The sequence below is a fragment of the Cryptotermes secundus genome, unplaced genomic scaffold (assembly GCF_002891405.2).
Source record: "Cryptotermes secundus unplaced genomic scaffold, Csec_1.0 scaffold610, whole genome shotgun sequence".
In the NCBI taxonomy this organism is placed as follows: Eukaryota; Metazoa; Arthropoda; class Insecta; order Blattodea; family Kalotermitidae; genus Cryptotermes; species Cryptotermes secundus.
This window is the reverse complement of record NW_019734319.1, coordinates 133,744-155,301: the sequence shown is the minus strand read 5'-3', so window position 1 is coordinate 155,301 and position 21,558 is coordinate 133,744. Positions and strand designations below refer to the sequence as shown.

Genomic DNA, 21,558 nt, shown 5'->3' with positions numbered 1-21,558 from the left:
AATGACTACCAGGAATCTTCTTGGGGCTAAGGGAAGGCCGGCGCGTAAGGCTGACATGACCGCCATCTGTGAGCCAATTGCCTAGAAAATGTGGAAGCATCGACGGCTCACAAGCCTATGGGCCTCCACGCCCTGTTACAGGGATAGCTTTACCTCTAGCTTTATCAAAAAGCTTTGGAGTACTGCGGGTTGGTATCCAGCCAAACGGATAGAGCCGATTGTAGATTATCGTATTTCATTCCTCCTGTGTGGTTTGATTTGCTGGTTTTATGGCAGTCGGGTGCGTATTCGTTGTCTTGAAATAGCCGAAGTGCTGTCTCACTATACTCCCACCCTTCTGCAGTACGTGACGAATGCAAGAAGTCTGATCTGTATTTCTTCTTGTAACTCTGTATTTCAGCATCCCGTTGCAACTGTTTAACTTAACGTCCATTGTATTTATCTCTCGTCAATATTGCAACACTAGTAAAGACAACACCACACGCTGTGGAGGAACACGCAAACCAGGGGCATATTGCAGACATAACTGAAAAGTAGGCTACGAACGTGAGGGGCAAGCTGCCGAAACAAAATACCTGGGACAGACATACATTTATGAAAATGGACGTCAACCCTTGTGAGGTGAAATTGAAGCATCAAATTAACGCGGGTTTAATATAATTTTTAATGGATTTTATCTTGTTTTATCTTGAACAGAGAACTACAGCGTGTGATTTCAACACGGACTAACAGTGTAGAAGTTTTAACATAATTCAGTAAAATATTTGTAACATATCAAGACACTTGAAGATGGCCGTTTGAGGCCGAAACATATTGTGTCAAAGTGTAAAATGTTAAACTAATATTAATATTAAGTGGTGAGTAAACAAGTGTTGCAATACTGACGGACGATACATACAGCAGTATTTTTTTCTGTTGAAACGCACACTGATGATTCCCAGTAATTTCGTCTGCATAAGCAGTTAACCTTGAGATACAAATTTGTGCGATACTGAAAGAAAATGAAGTGAGAAGCCGTGTCTATATTATGGGCTTGTCCTGTTGACGAATAATGAGGAATTCCGTGTTTTTTCAGTACTACCCAAATATTATTTGAACGATGGTATCAAGGAGGATTACGCTGACAGGGCATGTACTACGCATGGGGGAGAAGCGAAGTGCTTATAAAGATTTAGTGCTAAACCCCAAAGGACACAGACGACCATGAAAACCTACGGGAAGATTGGAGGATAGAACTACATTGGATTTTAAATAGGATGACGGTTTGATTCATCTACTTTTTTAATTTTGAAAAAATCATGTATATACAATAATGGCCTAGACAATGCCCACCCGGCCCTCTGCAACACATTCTTATAAATATCTTATTCTATCACAGCGGTCATCCCCGCAATTTCTGAACACCTCTATCAACTCTAAGAATATACTATTACTGTTTTGTGCACATACTTCTATGTTTCTAAATAAATTTGGGAATTTTATTTATGAAGTAACAGACGCCTTGGGCCGCACCATAGCTCAAGCGGTTAGTCGCTGGCTTCCCACCGCGGCGGCCCGGGTTCGATCCCGGGTCTGGTCAAGTGGGATTTGTGGTGGAAAAAGTGGTGCTGGGGCAGGTTTTCTCCGAGTACTTCGGTTTCCCCTGCCAATCTTCATTCCACAAATTGCTCCACAATCACCCTCACCTATCATCTGGGGCTGGTACAGTAGGCCAGAAGTGGCCGCAGTACAAGGGACTTAGTTCCACCCCATTAGCAATAAAAAGAAAACAGACGCCTTGCACAAATCTTTTTTTTCCCTCTAGCCTTAAGAGCTTTATAACTGACTTCACTTACTCTGGGTGTGTGTGTGTGTGTGTGTGTGTGTGTGTATGTATGTATGCATATATATGTGTGTGCTGTTCTCAGACAAAATATCCATCACTGTTGCCCTTTATTTCTCCTGCAGTTTACAGTCCCAGAAGATACGTTCCCCCGTTTACAGCAGGGAGGTGATTGTAAGAGCCCTATGTATCTGATGATGGTCGCAACAGGCCCGAAACATGTAGTACACGGTGCTGATAACAGAATGTTAAGAATCGCCTCACTGGCGCTCTCCACTATCTCCTGGTGCTCAGTGATGTCAGCAGTCAATTTCCCCATTATCGACTATTCTCACTCAGTTGTTTTTATCGCAAACGTTTGTTCCCGGAAACAGAAGCAACAAGCAAACAGCCACTCAACGGACGGAAATGCTGTACCTTCGCTTCACTGCCGCAATTACAGTCGGCTGCAATGTGGTTTTCCCAAGGCTACAGAAAATGCCAAGGCAATCCGTTAAGTAATTAACACTACCTCCCGTTGCGGTAAGCGTTGAATCGCATTTCCAAACTTCAAAATTGTCATCCAGCTCGGTGACCATATAAGCCCATCGTCTTATCTGGGTTCATATCCACCGTTCCGAACACTTAAAATATGGCGACGGTTCGAGACTACAATCCGACAATTGTAACGCAGAGGGAACCTGTGTTGCTGTACACCAACAAATTATTCACACAAAAAAATACATTTATATAAAGACGACAGTGCTAATTTAAAAATTCTTTGCTTATTTACGAACGTTCCAACTTAAAGATCCCAAAGGCCAGTGACAAGGCAAGTATGGATAAACAACGGAAGGGGAAAAAAAGAACACAAACAAATGGTAGCATCAAGGCAATTTATACCCCATTTAAATAATAGTATATTTGTGTACTCTATCTGGTGTTGGTACAGGTGTCCGGAAATAGGGACTAGCAATATCGACTGGGCACAACTGAGTAGGTTTTACTTGATGACCGAGAGAGAATCCAGTCTTCGAAACGTCGTTTTTAAACAAAAACAAAAAACAGGCCGATGAATAATGTCCAGGAACATAATATATGCGAATGTTTGCCGTTTACATAAAACAAAGGAAGACACTTTCTGAAACTTTAAGTATAGGTTACATTAAGAAATACAGTAAAACCTCGCTATAATGAATTAACTGGGGGGGGGGGGGCTANAGTGCTACAGCCGATGTGCGCTATAACCAAGTGACGGGTTATTCACGGAAGAGCGTCACAGGATGATACATAGCCAATACACGCAATACACATAAAACCCCGCAATGTACCGTAATACATAAAGGTTTTCACATTAAAACTCCGTGGCCAGTAATCCGCAAGCGAACTATACCGACCGAGCGACCGCCAACTTTAGCGGATAGGGGGTGTCACGTCGTCAGCGCAACGGATCCCCACGGCCATTAATCTCGGATTTCTAGACCGGAGCCGCTATTTCCTTGAAATAGCTCCTCTTTTATCTTCACGAGGCTGAGTGGAACTTCATTATTTTTGATAGGTTTGTAACAAACAAAATATTCTTAGTGCCTCAACATCCCTGAAAACTGACAGCTGTACACAGCCAGAGTCTGTCCGTTATATCCACAATGGTGTGCACATCTGTAACTCTACACATTTGTACGTTGGATTTGTGGTTCTCCCTGCGATGCCCATGAACAGTACTATCTTTTGGAATGACGCCGTGCAGTTTCGATGTTTCCATGCTACCACCTTCAGGACAAAACTGTCAGCCGCGCAAGCAACAGGCATGTATCTTGCAGAGCTCGCTCACATCAGAGACACATTTTGACATCTCTTCCGACGTGATCAAACAAAACCAAGAGAACGTGCGGTGCGTACATTTCGTGACCTGACTGTACTACGTACTAGCTGCAGGCGACTCTTCTATTTAGTTCGCAGTATTTAAACACAAGAAACTGTGGACTGAACTTATTCACGCGATGTCTGCTGTTCGCCACTAACGTGTCAGCTCTGATGCCGCGTGTGTGCGCGAACAATAAGACACAGATGGAATATTCACAGCGAACTTTGTCAGACTCCACGATCTTACAGTGAGAAGGAGAATTCAAAAAGAAATGTGTGCTTACGTGGTAGAAGTAAAGCTAAGCGCGTTAACAGGCTGTGGTGGCCCATAGGGTTGTGAGACGTCGAGGCTCCCACATTTTCTCTAGACAATCGGCTAACAGATGGCGGTGAGGTCAGCCTTACGCGCCGGCCGCTCTTTATCCCCAGGAAGATTCCTGGTACCCATTTCTGTTAGAGGCTGAGTCGACTCCAAGGATATAATGCGACTGGAAGGATTAGGTCAATTGAAAATTCCAATCACCTCATCGGGAATCGAACTCGCGATCTTCTGACTTGCAGTATAGTGCCTTGACCTGCGTTACTGAACACATGGAAAAGAGTTAATTTACGGTTGATTTAACAATGCTGTAGCCGCTCAAACTACAGAGCACTAAGTGTTCGGGGCGACCGGGGAATAATCAGTTGTAAAGTACAGTAAGCCCTCTCTAATCCGGATTGAAACATGAACAATTCTGTTCCCACCTGAAAATATACAACCAAAAGGAAGGAGACCGCCTGACTGACTGCCTGCCTGCCTGCCTGTTGAAGCGCACGTAAAGGGCGTAGTCCCCACGCAGAGGGCGTCCCCTCGACAGCAGTGCACGACTTACTTAGAACAGTGTGTCGAGCATAGAAACGTGTGTTTCGCCTTTCTCTACAACTTATGTCTGAAACAATTTTCGCTCCGAAAAATATTTACGGAGTTATACGCTCGAGATGTGAGCAGAAGGACACGTAAGTCTGCAAAGAAAACTGTCCGCTGGCCGGTTTCAACTACAACTGTGGCGTGTAAACAGCTCCAGCGGTTGGAGTGGCTCCATGCGGGCAGGGCAGGAACGTTTAAGATAATGGTCGCAACAGGAGCCGAACCCACGCATGGAGCATATTGAGAACATGAACTCAAAAGCGGGGAGGTTCACCGCACTTTGCGATATTGGCCTTAACATGTAGCTGCCCCTCCTCACACGGCTCAGCCACAGGCGGTCGCGGCCCCTAGGATAAACAACCAGCACATGGAGCAGCTAACAGCCGCTCAGCGAATGTTTTATAGAACCAAAAGGCCCAATACCGTGCTCACACTGACCTGTCGCATGTCCCTATCCTGAGCCAGATGAATCCCACGCTCTTTATTTAAGTCCATTTCAATATTGTCGGATTTGAGGTTCTCACAGCGGTGGTTATGAAGAGTTATATCCTGTGTAATCCGCTGAAAAGTTATCCGACGTTTCGGAGGAATATGTCGCGTACACTCTTCAAGGTCGAAGAATCAGCCAAGCAAGAAACCCGTGCGAAGCATTAGCGCTGCTTGCTAATCTGCTTCATGCTTGGCTTATTCTTCGACCCTAAAGATTGGTAGCGACATGTTCTTCTGAAACGTCGGATTAATTTCAATGGATTACACGGCGTTATATCCCAAGAGACAGAATTCTCCATTTTAATACTGTTCTTCCACCTGCACCTCGATCTGCAAAGAACTCTCTTCCCTTCAGGTGTACGGATCTATGACTATCGAATACGTACTACATGCCTCTGCAATCTCCTCTTTAACTTCCAAGCCGATATATATCACACTGCAGCGTAAGAAGTGACTGCTTCCAGAATTTCGCTACACAATCACCACATGGCGCTTCAAGCAAGTTGTGTAGCTTGGTTTTCTGCGGTTCGCTAATTAACCTTGCAGGCGGCTAGTCATTAGCTGGCCGTGTCAGAGGGCGGCAGACGGCCAGAGGAACGCCCAGGACAGCAAGAAGCGCACACTGCACGCTGGGTACAACAGGTGACGGTCTCGCGTCACACTACTGCAGTGCACGTACTCTACATTCTGCGTGACGGCGATGGTTTTACATCAAGTTCCTGACGAAAACCGTCTCATCGAAAAGCCTGCCAAGTCTCCTTGAGCCCACGTCGAATAACGCCAACTCATTTTGTGTTACAGTAAAATCCGGAAATCCATTACTACTAGTTCTAACTAGTACATGTATGAACTAGAAACCCCTGAGAACAGGGGAAAGAACTGTTAAGTTACTATCTGTTGGTAAAACACCATGTCGAAGCTGTTAACAGCCAAAATTTGTTGCTCTTTTCAGTAAAGATCAGTTCGTAGTCCATCTTCGTCAGGGAGAAGTGATGCTCCCTGGCGTTTTGTCATGTCTAGTGTTCAGGTTTCACTACGCCACACACAGGGCTTTCCACGCGATTGTTCTGAATGAGAATAATCAACTATTAGTTACTTCTCATTCTTTCTGACAAATTTACAGGAAGCTCTACATACCAAGACCATGTTGGAAAGAAAAAGAAGTTGATACCATGAAAATATGGATGAACAGAATGGCTGAGGTCAAAAGGTAAACTGATATATTGGGTTTTTGGACTTCATCCATCGTTCTGGTTTTTAAGATACTAATAAAAACACGACGTTTCGGAAACTGGATCTGTTTCCGTCCTCAGGTGAAGTGTGTGTGTTAGTGTGTTATACACCATCGTCAGAATCCCATAGTAACTACTTCAAAAGGTAAAGTTGTCCCTGTGCTTAATTAATTAAGAACTATACACATATGAAAGAGTGGAGGTACAGCTCCACCATTCTTGAACTTGGCACTAGATGGAACTGAGTGATCAGCTTCACGCCCCTGCCACTTTACCACCCGGTAAAGTGCTGCCAGTACCCACTGGATAGGAGGCTGGGTGGATTCAAAAGCCGGCCTGGACGCTGAGAAGAGAAAAATCTTGCCCAATCGGGAATCGAACCCGGAACGTCGCCACATTGACATAGCTAACCCGATTCCCGAACAGCATGGGGGGAAACATAATTAAATGTGGGGGAAAATGTCAAACATCCAACGACAAAAATGAACTACGGCAAAAGTTTCATGTCGGTTCATGTTTCCTTCTTCAGTACGAGCTCTAACGTGGCACTTTCGATTGCGGTAGAATTTCTCCTTCTCCTTCCACAAGCAGTGTTCTGCAGAATCTTATCTGACATCTCCCTGCCCGCCATCCACAACTTCCAGTACACTCCAACTTTTCATCATTTCTGTGTGACAATTTAAGAATGCTGAAATTTAATGAATAAGAAAGACCTACGAGAGACGATGGAAACAGAGACGCTCAGTTCAACCTTGCCCTTTCTTCTCGTAGCACAAGGATATCACCTGGCTTAGCCGGCAAGATCAGATTAGATTAGATTTCATTATACGCTCAAGTTAAGAACTGCATGTTCACTCAACTTTATCAGGTACAATGGCTTCTACTACGTACAAATAACTGACATCATGCCCGTGTGAAGGAACTGAGTAAAAGGTAAGGCTTTCCGTGTAATAGGCCGTGGAGGCCCTTACCGTTGTGAGACGTCGAGGCTTCCACATTTTCTAGACAATCGGCTCACAAAGGGCGGTGAGGTTGTCAGCCTTACGCGCCGGCTGGTACTCATTCCTGTTAGAGGCGGAGTCGAATCCAAAGCCATAATACGGTTGGAAGGATTAGGTCAATTAAAAAGACCAACGGCCTCGTCGGGAATCGAATCCGTGATCTTCCAGACTGTAGCACAGTGCCTTAACGAACTATGCTACCGCGTGCACCTCCCCCGGAATCCTACTGGCGCCCAATAGTCATCTGAATTACCCCTCAGGTTGCCACCGTAGCAGTTACAATAGTTAACCCGAAACCATTCTAAAAGCCCAACCCACCATCACCCCTGCACCACCCACATGAAGTTCTAAAGGGCGGCTGGGGCTAACTTGAGTCTAAAGTCGGCTGTAAGGACGGTTATACAGCGAAGCCTGTTGCGGACGAGATGGGGGAATCGAAGCGACAAAGTTTCTTCGTTAAGTTCCATGACTTTCGATATAATTAAGCAGAACAGAGCTATGGGTTCATTTGCATATTCAACAATCGGTGATGGCAGCCAGAACACAATCGCAAAGAAAAACAGCGTTAAGTCCAGACTGCGCAGACATCAAATTTGTTTCGCTGGTTTATTGTAGCGGTCCCTTTCAGTGTGGCTTCAAAGCATGCACTTACACGTTAACTAGCTGAACTGTTTACATTTCTTCAAGAGTGTGCGATGTCTATGCACAAAGAAGTCTTAACACTGATCGCTTATTCATTCAGTACACAGGTTTGACTTCCTGCCAATCTGTATAAATAACAGTTAACAGTTACATGTGAATCACACAGAATTACTGGGTTTTTGGACTTTTTCCATCGTCCGGTTTTCCAGAAAATAGAAAACACGACGTTTCGGAAAGTGGATCCGTTTCCATCCTCAGCTGGGCCCCTTAGATCTTAATCACTGGACAACCCCTTGTCAGATTTACACAGCTAATTAATCGCCTGAGACCATGTTAATTCGGCTGGGATAACAAGAAAATATACAATAAAAATTGTGATAAAGTATCTGCATACGTGGAACCTGGATAGAAGAGGAGGCAGATATTTGTGCTACAAATCTAACAAACAAAACTAAGTGCATGAGCACCAATGCAAAGAAATGGGGAGCCTGTTGGAGATTGCGCCTGTGTTCAAGAAGCCGCACGGCTGGAGGTCTGCCGTGAACATATGCACAATCTCCAACAGGGTCTCATAGAAAAATCAAAATTAGCACAACGTGCCCATGAAGAGGGTCATACAGTAGTCTGGGATGATGCTAGGATTTTGGAAATTGAAAGTACCAGCAGGTACAGAAAATGTAAGGAATCGGCCCATATGGCATGCTTAACCAGTCCAATTAGCCAACCCAGTTTGGATCCCCCTTGTCAGTACTGAGGTCTCTACCTCACAGAGATGATCATGGGTTTCCACAAGGTTTGAGTCTCGAGTGTTTCAGGTTTTACTCCACAGATGGCACTAGTGGTCGATACTACATGCCTTCACAAATCTCCCCCCCCCCTCTCCATTTATTTGCACGGCACGGCAGGTAGTACAAATATTACTTTACTTCCTCGCCGTCTACATTCTCGTTCCTTACAAGGGTAGTTCAACCTTAACAAACAAACCTCGTGGCTTTAGTCCGCAAGCGAAATATACAGACCGAGCAACCGCCGCTTGTCCACGAAGTTAGTGCCAACTTTAACGGACAGAGGGTGTCACGTCGTCAACGCAACGATTCCCCACGGCCGTTACTTTCGGTTTCCTAGAGCGGAGCAGCTATTTCCTTGAAATAGCTCCTCAATTATCCTCACGAGGCTGAGTGGAACCCGTTCCAGACCCACTACTTCTCAGAAAATCTGGTAGCGCCGGGAATCGAACCCGGGGCCTCTGGATCTGTAGCCAGGAACTCTGACCACTAGACCATAGAGGCGGTCAGTGCACCCTTAATATGTACTTAATTCTTTTCCTTAAGACGTGAGAAGCTGAACAACAAAACTCCTCTGTGGACAGGTGGTGGCAACACTGGCAGGTAGCGAAGCGTCCCGCTTCTGCGCATTAACGGTAGTACAAGATGGCGTCAGACCTTGCCACTCCTAGTGTAGAACAGCGCTTTATCATAAAATTCTTAGTGAGAGAGATAGTGAAAGCAACATAATTCTTCGAAGGTTACATGTACAATATGCGAAAGAGACCCTGTGACGTACTGTTGTCTGTGACTGGTACACTAAGTCTTCTGAAGGCCGTAAAGAAGCCTCGAACATGCTCACATTCAGCAACAGCTGTAAGCGATGTGAACATTCAGAGCGCCGAAGGGAATCAGGCGAATTACTGTGCGTGATATTGCAGTAAGTTTCTTCGCAATCACGAGCAGGAAGCGATTCCTCCTGCATGACAGCGAACGTACACCTGCGGCAAATCTGAAGAAGGCAACACTGACAACAACGGGCTGGGAAATCATGAACCACTATCCTCACAGCCCTCCTTCATTTCTTTGCACGTAGGAGGACAGTGGTTCCAAACTGATAATGGAACTCAAACACGGTGTCCTGAACTGCTGTGCACCGCTGTTGGCAACGGTAACTTGCCGGGGCGATCAGTGCAAAGGGAGACTACCTTAAAAAGGAGCGATAATCTGGCATCCATAATCTGTTTGTAAAAAGAAAAACGTTCAGGTCAACCTTGAACCAACCATGTATAAGTACTCTGAAGATCATGGATGCTATGTATGTAATTACTTCGGCGGAAAGTGAGTCTTTTAAGTGAGCATGACGCACTTGTGCGCAATGTATCAGTGTTGTTCTTAATTGCATTAGCAAAATATTTCTAACTTCAAAGGTCCAGCTACTATAAACTGACATGAACAAAGAAATTAGGAAAACTCCGGGGGAAGAACGGCTACTTCTGCTCACTTCAGATTTTTTCTTTAGTTTCTTGGGGTGGGGTGGGACTGAGTCCACTTGGCACGTCGGCCACTATTTGACCTATTTTAACAGCCCCTGATGATGCTGATGAGTGTGGAGCAGTCGGTGGAAAGAGAATTGGCAAGGGAACCGAAGTAAAAAAAGGTACAATTGTCCCTCTGCTTAACTAATTAAGCACTACACTACACCATGAAGACGTATGGGGGAGTGGATGTACAGACCCATGTTTTCTTTACCTCGGCACTAATTGGTGGTGAGTGGTCAGCTTCACGCCCCGGCCGCTTTACCCCCGGTACCCATTGGATATGAGGCTCGGTGGACCCCACAGCCGGTCTGAACATGGTGAACTGAAAATTCTTGGCCCTACCGGGACTCGAACTCTGACCCCTAGGTCATCCAACCCACAGCCAGTCGCTATACCGTCTGCGCTAACCTGGCTCTTATGAGAACCTAAGTACTCGGAGAAAATCTGCCACAGTACAACTTTGTCTACCACAAATCCCACACGAACTGATCCGGGCTCGAACCAGGTCCGGCGCGGTAAGAAGCCGGCGACTAGCAACCTAAGCTAAAGCACGGTCTTGTTGCTGAATATACGCCTGCTTCTCTAATACACACATGAACCACTCTCTTGTTCATAGTACAATCAACATGTCAAGACGCAACAGTAAACGGCAAGCGAGTTCAGAAACTTCTCAACACTGTAAAGGCATTGAAACATCCAATCCCTACTTGGGAGAGGAAAATGATTCCACTTTACCATTGAGTGCAGTGTTAACTTTGGGGATTCAATTACACGAGGCGACTTTCCTTCGTGACTAGGGCTTCGCTATCGAATGTATGAAAGCTGCCTGTTTCTTACCATGCTTATCCATTTGAGGAATTGCTTTGTTTGCTGTGTAGCAATAACTGACACCAAACAGTGCATATCTCTTGAGATCTTGATTCTCAAAGGAAGTGAGAATTAGGGTAACGGGTGTGACGCACTGTAGTATGACAGAAGTAGACGACTTATGTATCTAACTACACGGTGACATCCCAGAAAACCGCAATCTTAAAGCGGATAATACGTATATACCTCACATTCAAAGGCTCCATAAAAAGACAACTGAGTTCTTTCAACTTTACTTCCATTCACAGTCACGAGGGATAAAAATGCACGGCGGGGCCTTCACTCAGACTACGCTTATATAGACCGCAGCTGCAATTTCGCGACTACCCGCCACTGGACCCTATTGCAGAAGACATAGACCTATCTTGTCCTGATAACATGTTCGTCAAAAATCACTTTTTAATATTATCTTCATTTATTATGAATTTTTCATGCGCATATTCTGCCGTTTTACATCTAATTTCCGTTCCTTAAGATCTGCTGTCCTGACGCCCGCCATCTTGTAACATGCTCGTTACTTGCAGCGCAGGCTCATTGGAGTGTTACTTGTTCACGTTCATGTTCAGCGTCATTGTCAGCCTCATAACAACACAGAACCACAGGCTGGAAGAGAACTTCATATGTTTGGAGCCTCTCTGGTGTAGAGGTAACAATCTAGGCTTGCATATGGGAGATGCTTCGATCATATCTCAGGATATCACATATCCTGACTGAAATTTTTCTGGTTTTCCTCAGTCCCTCCTGGAAAATGCCCGGATAACAGGTCACGACAGCTCCGCGTCATGATATACCCCACACGAAGCAAAATATTTCCTGGCAGGGCACTGCGCCCGCCAGCGCCACAGACTCACGCTTGCGACAGGCCGGCAAGCCTTCCCACTGAGAGAGATTATATAATCGATTTCGAATTTCAGTATCTGCCCATGCGCAGACATCTCAATCCATTGTTACGTCATTTTGTTTCCTTCAAGTTATAGAACAGCGCAACTGGAAGATTTTAAACCTGTATCTCCGTCCGTGTAACCATGGCAACCAAGAAACTAATCATTTAAAGCATTAAGCACCAAAACCTGACAGGAAGCGCTACGCAAACGGCACCCATCACTTACGTAAAAAGAAGTGAATTATTAGCAAATGGGACCCTCACTTCTCTTTTACTCATATACAGTCCTGCCTCTGAATTACAACTTTTTGCGTTGCGGAAGAAGGGCCGAAAAATATAAAAATCTAAGTCGAGTTCATTACAACGCGGGACGTTGTGGGTTATGTTCCTGCAGCTCAAAGATTCGACAAGTTTTTCAAAATCTTAATCCATATTGCGCTATAATTCTAGTATATTATCGCAAAACGAGTAAAGGCACATCAAGCAACATAGCATTACTCTATTTGGATTATTAACAAGAAGCTCTGGGAAGAACTAATCACCTACTTCCCTTTGATATGACACGGAATGCATAGAGGGCGAAAAAAAAAATACGGGGATATATCGTAGTCTCCCTAATGAGCATTAGAAGTGGATAAAGAGAAAAGGAAAATCCCTGCTTCTGTCGGCAATCGAAACCCAGTCGCCCGCTCCGTAGCCTAGTCACTATGCTGAGATATCCAGGCATTAATGGCAGGGGATATGCAGGGCGGGTTTTATATTCCGTTGTAGTGGGTGCTGAGCAACAGCCATCACATCGCACTGCTCTGTATCCCACATAAAGTGGCGCCAGTACCGCTTCCACAAGGCTATATGGCTACCACGTTGATAGCCATCAACATATTGTCAAGAGTATGAGTGTGACTGTAGACGGGGGTGTGAATTCGTAACTGAATTTACTGAACTCTTACAGATTCGTGATTACACACTTTGCAGTGCACTAGAGCACAAATTTTAAGTCTTCTCAGCCTGTTGTCTCTTCACCAGTCGTTGTCTGGTAACGGCTTCCAACGGCGGATATTTCCCTTCCTCTGGATTTCCGAACTGTCCCTGGCCTCAGTTACAGCAGCTCTGAACTGACTAACTAACTAACTAGCTCTCCAGGATTGTCCTGCTTATAAGATCTCGGCACGGATTGAGTACAAAATCCCGCTTCCTATTATTGTTGTATTCAACTGCCTTGGAAACTTGCTTGTTTGCAAAGCAGTTACTAAGTAACGGCGGTCTCTGCTGGCTTCACAGTTCTTGCCTTGAGCAAACATGCCACAATAAGAATGCCACTCCCTGCCTGCACGTCTTAATTTCCTGCTATCAGTGTTACTAATATACCATGCGAACTTGTGGGGTGACAGAGGTTACGTCCTTAAATTATGCGTGGGAACAGAATTTAGAAGAATGTGTACAGTTTGTTACAGTAATACGCTTGTAGAATTTAAGTAGCAATATGGTTACAGAGCGCAATATACCAATCTACTGAGATTTCGGTTTGACGGCCAAAGTTACCGAATTCGTATAGCCACATGGCGCGTGGAATTCTGCGGGGGGGGGCAGATCCATAAACATACTTTAATGTCCGGCACAAGCATATGCTACGTTCAGCAAATAAAAACAGGACAACAATAAGATATGTAGATGTATGTGGAAAACTTAATGTAACCTACTCTCAAAGGGTGCTTAACTAATTAACTAATTAAGCACTACGCCATGAAGTCATGTGGAAAGTGGACGTATAGAGCCACGCATTCTAGACCTCGGCACTGGTTGGAGGTCAGCGGACAGCTTCACGCCTCGGCCTCTTTAACCCAGGTAAGGAAACCCCGGTACCCACTGGAGAGGAGGATGGGTGGGCTCTCAGAACCGGTTTGGACCGTGTGGAGAAAAATCTTGCCCTTAACAGGACTCGAACTCCAACCCCTCAGTCGCTTTACCGACTGCACTAGTCGGAACGGGTACCAGTAAACAATTCTGTACGGAAAAAATATCACCAAATTGCGTAATTTGGCACATTCTCACAATTAAATATAAGCTATTCATCACATCATAGTACCGGCCCCTCCATGGATCGGTTATATCTGCCATACCGCCCGCATTACACGATTACGATTTTGTTATTAAAATTACACGTATGTAGAGAAGACACGTAAGAAAGAACAGCAGAAGAGGAGGCGAAGGAAGAAATTCATGAGAGAAGTAGAAGTTTACTGGACGGTGGGAGGGGCGTGCCAAAAAAGGGCACAATTTTTAGAAGGTTCCCAGACTTCGCTCTCTCGTCCTGATAAGCACAGTATGAAAACGGCTAAAATCATACATACATACACAGATGGAAAGATGGATAAATAGAAAAACAGATAAATATAGATAAACAGAGGCAGGAAGACAGACAAATACACAAGACACGCCCGGTGTTGCCGGGATGCAACGCAAACCGTGCGATAGGGAAGCCCAATATACCGACACGTCATAGCGTTGCTCTCTACCATTTTGTCCACCCTGCTGACGTTTTCCTGAATGCGACACAGCTAGTAAATAAATGTCTTGCTTACTGCACTGGTTTGTTATAAGTTTGGGGAAATTTTTAACTATAGGTGTGTAATAAAATTCTTTGGCATTAATAAAAGTAAACATCTCAGGAACTGTAACATGAGTACAGGAGCCATTTTGTCTGAGTAGTACAACCTGTACATACGAGAAATTCCAGCGATCGTCTAAAATCCATCTGGGGATTCTGACAGATTTACATGTTCAGAGTAGCCCGAACATGACACAGTGGTATTTGGAATGCCGTCCGGTTGTCTGTCTGCATGGATCTGTGCCTCACTAGCGCCTCAACTGCTGTAAGGCTTCAGTATTCAACAGTACATCCGTCCGTCACATGTCGGTCCCCGGCGAGTAAGTACAGTCCACCTCCAAAAACAGGGACCCTTCATATAAGCCCCACATATAAAATGCCGATTTCTCTCGGCTCCAAAGAATTTTAGCCTAATTTCTTTAATTTGAAAAAAAAAGTACGCTTATTAGATCACCTTGCTGTGTGTGTGTCTGTGTGTGAACCCCCTCCCAAATAGCTTTCGAATGCCTGAACCAATCTTTATGGAACTTAGTATGTATTATGGCATCTGAGCCCATCTCAAATGCTTTCCTCTATAAATCCCTTAGATCATTAATACCAACATTACCTCTCAAATTTGTGACGCAATAAGCTTAATATTGCCGATTAATGCCTGAATCGATTGTCATGAAACTTTGTATCATCATTTCACCTGAGCCCATCTCAAAGGCGCACTTCACAAATCCCTATCCCAGCAATACCAACATTACAGCCTCTCAAATCGTATGAAATACTTAATTAGTAGCGAAACGAAAGTAGGAGAGTAGTTATTCCCAGAACTTCTTGTATTAAATTCCAGTTTAATTTATGGATAAGGTCTCTCTGCATGAAACTCCAGAGGCCGTATGTTCAGGAAAATAACGGCACGCGTAATGGAGGCCCAAACGCGAAATGTCTATTCTATACAAACGTGCTTTACCTGTCGAACGGATTTAACTGCAGTTCGGAATTACCAATCAACAGTCTAGTATCTGCAACAATCGGCTTCGTTTCTAAGGTAACGTAGACAAAGTCAGTCGTACATCACGAAACACGTTAAATGTGACTGCGTGCAATGTCTTTACACCGATTTCTTCCTTGGTTTTCTAAGCTCTCTGAAAGGACGCGCCATAGCTCAAGCGGTTAGTCGCTGGGTTCCCACCGCGGCTGCCCGGGTTCGATCCCGGATCTGGTCAAGTGGGATTTGTTGTGGACAAAGTGGCGCTAGGGCAGGTTTTCTCCGAGTACTTCGGTTTCCCGTACCAATCTTCATTCCACCAACTGCTCCGCAATCACCCTCACCTATCATCTGGGGCTGTTACAATAGGCCAGAAGTGGCCGCAGTACAAGGGACTTAGTCCCACCCCACTAGCAATAAAAAGAAAGCTCTCTAAAAAAACAAAACATCTCACTATGCTACGACGAAGGGTTCTAGAATCCTGAACCGTGGTCTGTGGCGGTCCACCGGATGGTCTCTACGTTATACAGTTCACATAGTACTGCTGTAGCCGATCGCGGTGGCCGCGCGGTCTAAGGCATGAAATGTCTTCGTCCGCTCGAACGCAGCGGTTGTGAGTTCGAATCCCGCTCGTGGCATGGATCTGTTCGTGCCTCCGTGTGTAGCATGAGGCCTTGCGACGCCCAAGGAGTCCTACCGACTGAAAAAGCGGCCTGGGCCCAACAAAGAGCTGTAGAGCCATTGATGACTGAAAGAAAGATGTCCCAGTGCTTAATTAATTAAGAACTATGCCATGAAGACATATGGCGAGGAGTGGAGGTACAGCTCCACGGGTACGGAAGAACTGATGCAGAGCCAGCAACATCTGGGGATAACAGAATATATGCATCGCCGTTAACCAGATTAATAATTTCTTATGGGGAGGGGAGTTTATTTTGCCTAATCCTGCCATGTTCAGATGCACAGAACCGCTACCAAATGTCCACTTTCTTTAAAATAAAATCAATGGTTACGGGGTGAGCACATAAATATACCTGCTGAAGTTCTCGTCTTCTGGGCTGTGACACCGTGTAGTCCCGTAGGCGGACACAGAAGTTTCGGAGGAACGTGATGTCTCCGTCTTAAAGGTTTAACCGAGCCACAACCCACAAGACCGGCTGAACAACCAGCGTTGTGAAAGACTTACAACATCAATGTGGAGGCTAAGTTTAAATAAAGTATATATGTACTGAAGCCTATCCTACACGTGACTTACCTTGACACTGGAATCCTTGCTTCCCGAAACCCCTGAAACGAGAAAGAATTCAGTTAAGATGATAACAGTAATAGCATCAGAGGAATGCTGAGCTGGAGGACATAGGAATGAAGTTCAGTACAGCTGTCGCTGCACCTGTAGACACAATTGGCTAACAGACACAAAGGGGAAAGCAGCAAACAGCAAATAACAGAAACCACTGAGACGAAGCTTCTACGAAATGCATCGACTTGCACACGAATGGATACAGGGCTTAGCATGTCCTAACGCACACCAGAGGAACAAAGGTGGGACGTCCAGGGTTAACATGGGGCCGACAGGCCAAAAACTGACTTAACCCATCGGTTCTCCAACTCTGTGACGCCGCGGCCACCTGACTGACTCTAAGGAGCTGAGCCCTTCTTGACAAGTCATCAGTTTCGCAGCTACTCAATAATTTCCGGACATTTTATGGAACCCGAAAGTTCATTAATGTGTTTACAAGAACCCTCCATTGGGCTCTATACCGAGCCAGATCAATCCAATTTATACCGAGCCAGATCAATTCAGTCCATACCACCCCATCCTATCTGTCTAAGATTCATTTTAATATTATCCAGTCACCTACGTCTTGGTCTTCCTAGTGGCTTCTTTCCGTCTTGCATTACCACCAATATCCTACATGCACGCTTCTTCTCTCTCATTCGTGCTATATGCCCTGCCCATCTCATCCTCCTTGATTCTACCATTCTGATTACACTTGTCGTAGGTTATAAGTTATGAAGACCCTCGTTATGCAGTTTTCTTCAACCTCCTGTCACTTCATCCCTCTTCGTTGCAAACACTATCCTCATTATCCCGTTCTCTCTGTTCCTCCCTTAATGTCTGAGACCACGTTTCACACCCATAGAGAACCACAAGCAAAATTTTAGTTTTGTACTATATTCTAATTTTTAAGTTTTCAGGCAGCAGACGAATAGATAGAAGGTTCTAGACTGAATGGTATATATATATATACAGTAGAACTTGGTTATAACGTCATCAAAGGGACCTAAAAATAGTGTCGTTATAAACGAATGTCGTTGTAACCGAAATGGGCATTTCCACAGTAGTTTTATGTTAGTCACGTAAAAATCTACCAAAAACCGAGTTAAAATGTTGCATTTTTTAGTGAAATACGTAGTTAAGTACAGACTAACGTAACATTGACGTGGAATTGCCCAAATGTATAATGTCAAAGACATATTACAGCGCTTTTCACTGAAAATACACACAATATTTCATGAATGACTTTAACTTTCTCTTCAATGCTTAAAACTTTCCTTTTCATTGTCATGTTTTCGCTACTGCGCTTCTCTGGGTTTAGGCAGGAACACTATAGGGTAAGTAGACAATGTGAGGTCCTGTTAGACGAGATTCTAGGAAAGGAATGCAGTTAACAACCTGCCGCGTCCTCTTGCACTATTCACGCAGTCCCACCCCACACCCTTGTTTTCGCATAAAACCCACGCTCCTCTTGCAGCCCGCGGTCGTATTCTACCAGGACAGTCACGTCAGCAAGTAGAGAAAGTGAGGGTGGGCAAACATATCGAACTTTCCCATGATATCAGAGAAATTCAGGAATGGAAATGACGTTACATACGAGGTTGATGCATTTCTGCATGTCGTACTAAGCAAGGTATAAAAAGTTGCTTTATGAGGAATTAGTTCGTACCATTGAATATTTGACGCAATAGACAAGGTGTCGCAGAAACCGATGTTGCTATAACCAAGTTTTACTGTATATATAATATATACACGTACTTGGAATACAAATAAAAGGAAAATTTAATGATATAAGTGGTGCTGATAAAAATAAATAACAAAATATCACTGCAGAGCCTTTATTTAAAAAACCATAAAAAGACAATTTATTCATCGATAGAAGACTCAGAAGTTGTACTTGGTTTTGAACGTCATAATGCAGTTTTGAAGAAACTGTCGAGTTTTGTCTGAACACACAAGCGACTCATCTGCCTTCCTAAATGCCATGTAGTACTCAAATGTGAACAGCATTTTTCATATTCCATATTTCGATACGGTTTATATGCCAACCGGATTAGCAAGGGTTTACTCTACGTCACTTGGGCACGCATCTTTCGCCCGCTGAAAGCACACTTGAAGTTGTACATCGCCATTTTAAAAATCTCCGGTATTCTTAGCGCAATCCATTCTATCAAAAATATTCGTTACGTCCGTTTTAACGGGAAACAAACGCCACTGGTATTGCGTTAGTCATTCTGGTAGTCTACTGTGGACGCTATAATGAAGGTTCAGGTTTCACAAAATGAATACTCCGGCGTGGAGATCGGTTAGAATACCTCCGCCGTTGTCCTGCCAGTCGTGGAAGGAAACGAGAAGGGAACCCGGTGCCTGGGGGTATAACTGGGCTACCATCTCACTGGGGCACATAAATACAGAGACCTGGTCCTCTAGGTTGGGGGTTGGATGCAACGCTAACGACCTTGCTCTGTGAAAAATGTATAGTCTGATTCAAGATAATACAATTACTGTTTCTGGACATTATACATCGTCCTGTTTTAATTAAAACAACGTTTCAGAGACTGGAATTTATCTCCGTCTTCAGGTTGAACCTATTCAGTTGAGCCGAATCGACAGAGACAATCCTCGCCTCCGGATCGAATAATAATAAAAAAAAAGGTAACAGGCGGTTGAAGCTCCCATATTGTCTAGACAATTGGCTAACAGACGGAGGTGAGGTTGTCATACGTAAGCCCCGCCAGCTACGTTATGTTATGTTAAATTTCTCACTGTAGTTTTTCTCACCGACGGTATGCTTATGATTATTAACTTCTAAATAAATGTTGCCTACAAAATTTATACTTGTAACAGGCCGTGTTTGCCCATAGGATTGTGTGTCGCCGAGGCTGCCACATTTTCTAGATAATCGGCTTACAAATTTCGATGAGGTCAGCCTTACGCGCCGGCCGCCCTTTACCCCAGGAAGATTCTTGGTACTCATTTCTGTTAGAGGCTGAGTCGACCCAAGGGCCATAGTGCAACTGGAAGATTAGGTCAAATGAAGAATCCAATGACCTCATCGGGAATCGAACCCGCAACCTTCCGGTAAATATCTACGGTAGCGGTGGCTGTTAAAGCGATGTAAATTTGACGCTTCGCTCCCAAAATTGTTTTAGTTGTGACAGTAATTTTAATATCTTGATTTTACTGTTATTCCTTCTTCGGCGTTTTAGCCACAATATACAGGAGTACTGAGAAAGAAAGCAACCACGTCACGGGATACGAACCGTTGTTTCTGTTTGCTGTATGTAATGTCAGAACACAGTCTGCTTAGTTACTGCCTTCAAACTAACGCAAAATTGTTATCGCCATAAAAACTTCTTGTGCCCAAGAACAGAAGCAGATGAAACGAAGTGTTCGCCGTGCTCGTCCGGCAATTTCTGCGACAGGGGTGTTATGCCGGGCAGTGCAACCACAGACGAGCAGGGGAGCAAGTTTCAAGCATGAACGAGACAAATGTAAACGCTAATCTCATCCCAACGGCTTTGTTAGTCTCACGTTCTTGATATCTGTTACATGATTTTCTGAGAAGTAGTGGGTCTGGAATGAGGTCCAGTCAGCCTCGTGAGGATAACTGAGGAGCTATTTCAATGAAATGGCGGCTCCGGTCTAGAAAACCGAAATTAACGTCCGTGGGATTCGTTGCGCTGACCACGCAACACCCTCTATCCGCTAAAGTTGGCACTAACTTCGCCGACAAGCGGTGGTCGCTCGGTCGGTATTGTTCGCTTGCGGATTACAGGCCGCGGAGGCCTGAATTCTGTAAGAAAGAGCATATATTTTTGGGAGGATTTTCAACGAAACGTCGAGTAAGTGAGCCTGTCTGCTCCGCCAAGTGTCTGTCCGTCCGGCGCAACCACAGAGAAGCCGCTCGACTGACTGACCTTCATGGCAGTTGCTAGTGGGGAGTTCTCTGCTGCTGTCAACACATTTACACGTTGGTTGAAACGGACAGCAACGACGAGTAACATACACGGATAAATAGTACTCAGAGAGTTCCGGTGGAGATCACGCGAATAAATGCAAGTACGTCACCATGTAAAGTGAAGGTTGTTGTTGTTCGGTTTTAACCAAAAACTGAATGTGTTCAGAATTTTAGTGGAACTCCTAAAGTTAAGAAATAACCATCTCTCCTTTTTTAGAACGCCAAGTCAAGAAATTACTTGCGTTTTATAAGAACCCAAGTTTCACTACCGTACTCACAAGAGACCGACACCGGTTTGTATTCTGAAACAAGTGAACTGAGTTCATAGTCTCGCACGCTATTTCCTTAACATCCACTTTAAATTACTGTCCCATCTACATAACAGAGCAGAGTAAACCATCGCTAATCCGGTTATAGTTAATCGGGACTGAAATATGAAAATTGCTGTTCACAGTTTAATAAAAGAGACACTTGAAATTTTTGAAAGCAGATGAGTCAACTGTCTCTTCAGACGAAACTTGACAGTTTCTTAAAGCAACCATTATTACCTTCAAAAATATGTATACCTTCCAAGCCTTTTACCGATGAATAAATGTGCTGTCTTTTTAAACCTTTTAAATAAACGCTCTACTGTGATATTTACATCCATCAGCACTGCTTGTATGATTACATTTTCCATTTATTTGTGTTCTAAGTCTTTTAGTGCTACCTTCCGCTTCACCAATCCGGATGACCTTTCCCACC

At 44.4% G+C, this 21,558-nt stretch overlaps 1 protein-coding gene across 5 annotated transcripts in view; it reads right to left on the bottom strand.

Annotated features, from left to right (window-relative positions):
- Positions 1–21,558, bottom strand: part of LOC111868595 (protein kinase C, brain isozyme) — a 150,134-nt gene that overhangs the window by 80,755 nt on the left and 47,821 nt on the right. For all 5 annotated transcript variants that reach the window (XM_023859379.2, XM_023859381.2, XM_023859380.2 and 2 more), the window contains exon 2: positions 16,830–16,861. In XM_023859379.2, coding sequence (XP_023715147.1) covers positions 16,830–16,861 — 32 coding nt within the window. The remainder of the gene's footprint in view (positions 1–16,829; positions 16,862–21,558) is intronic.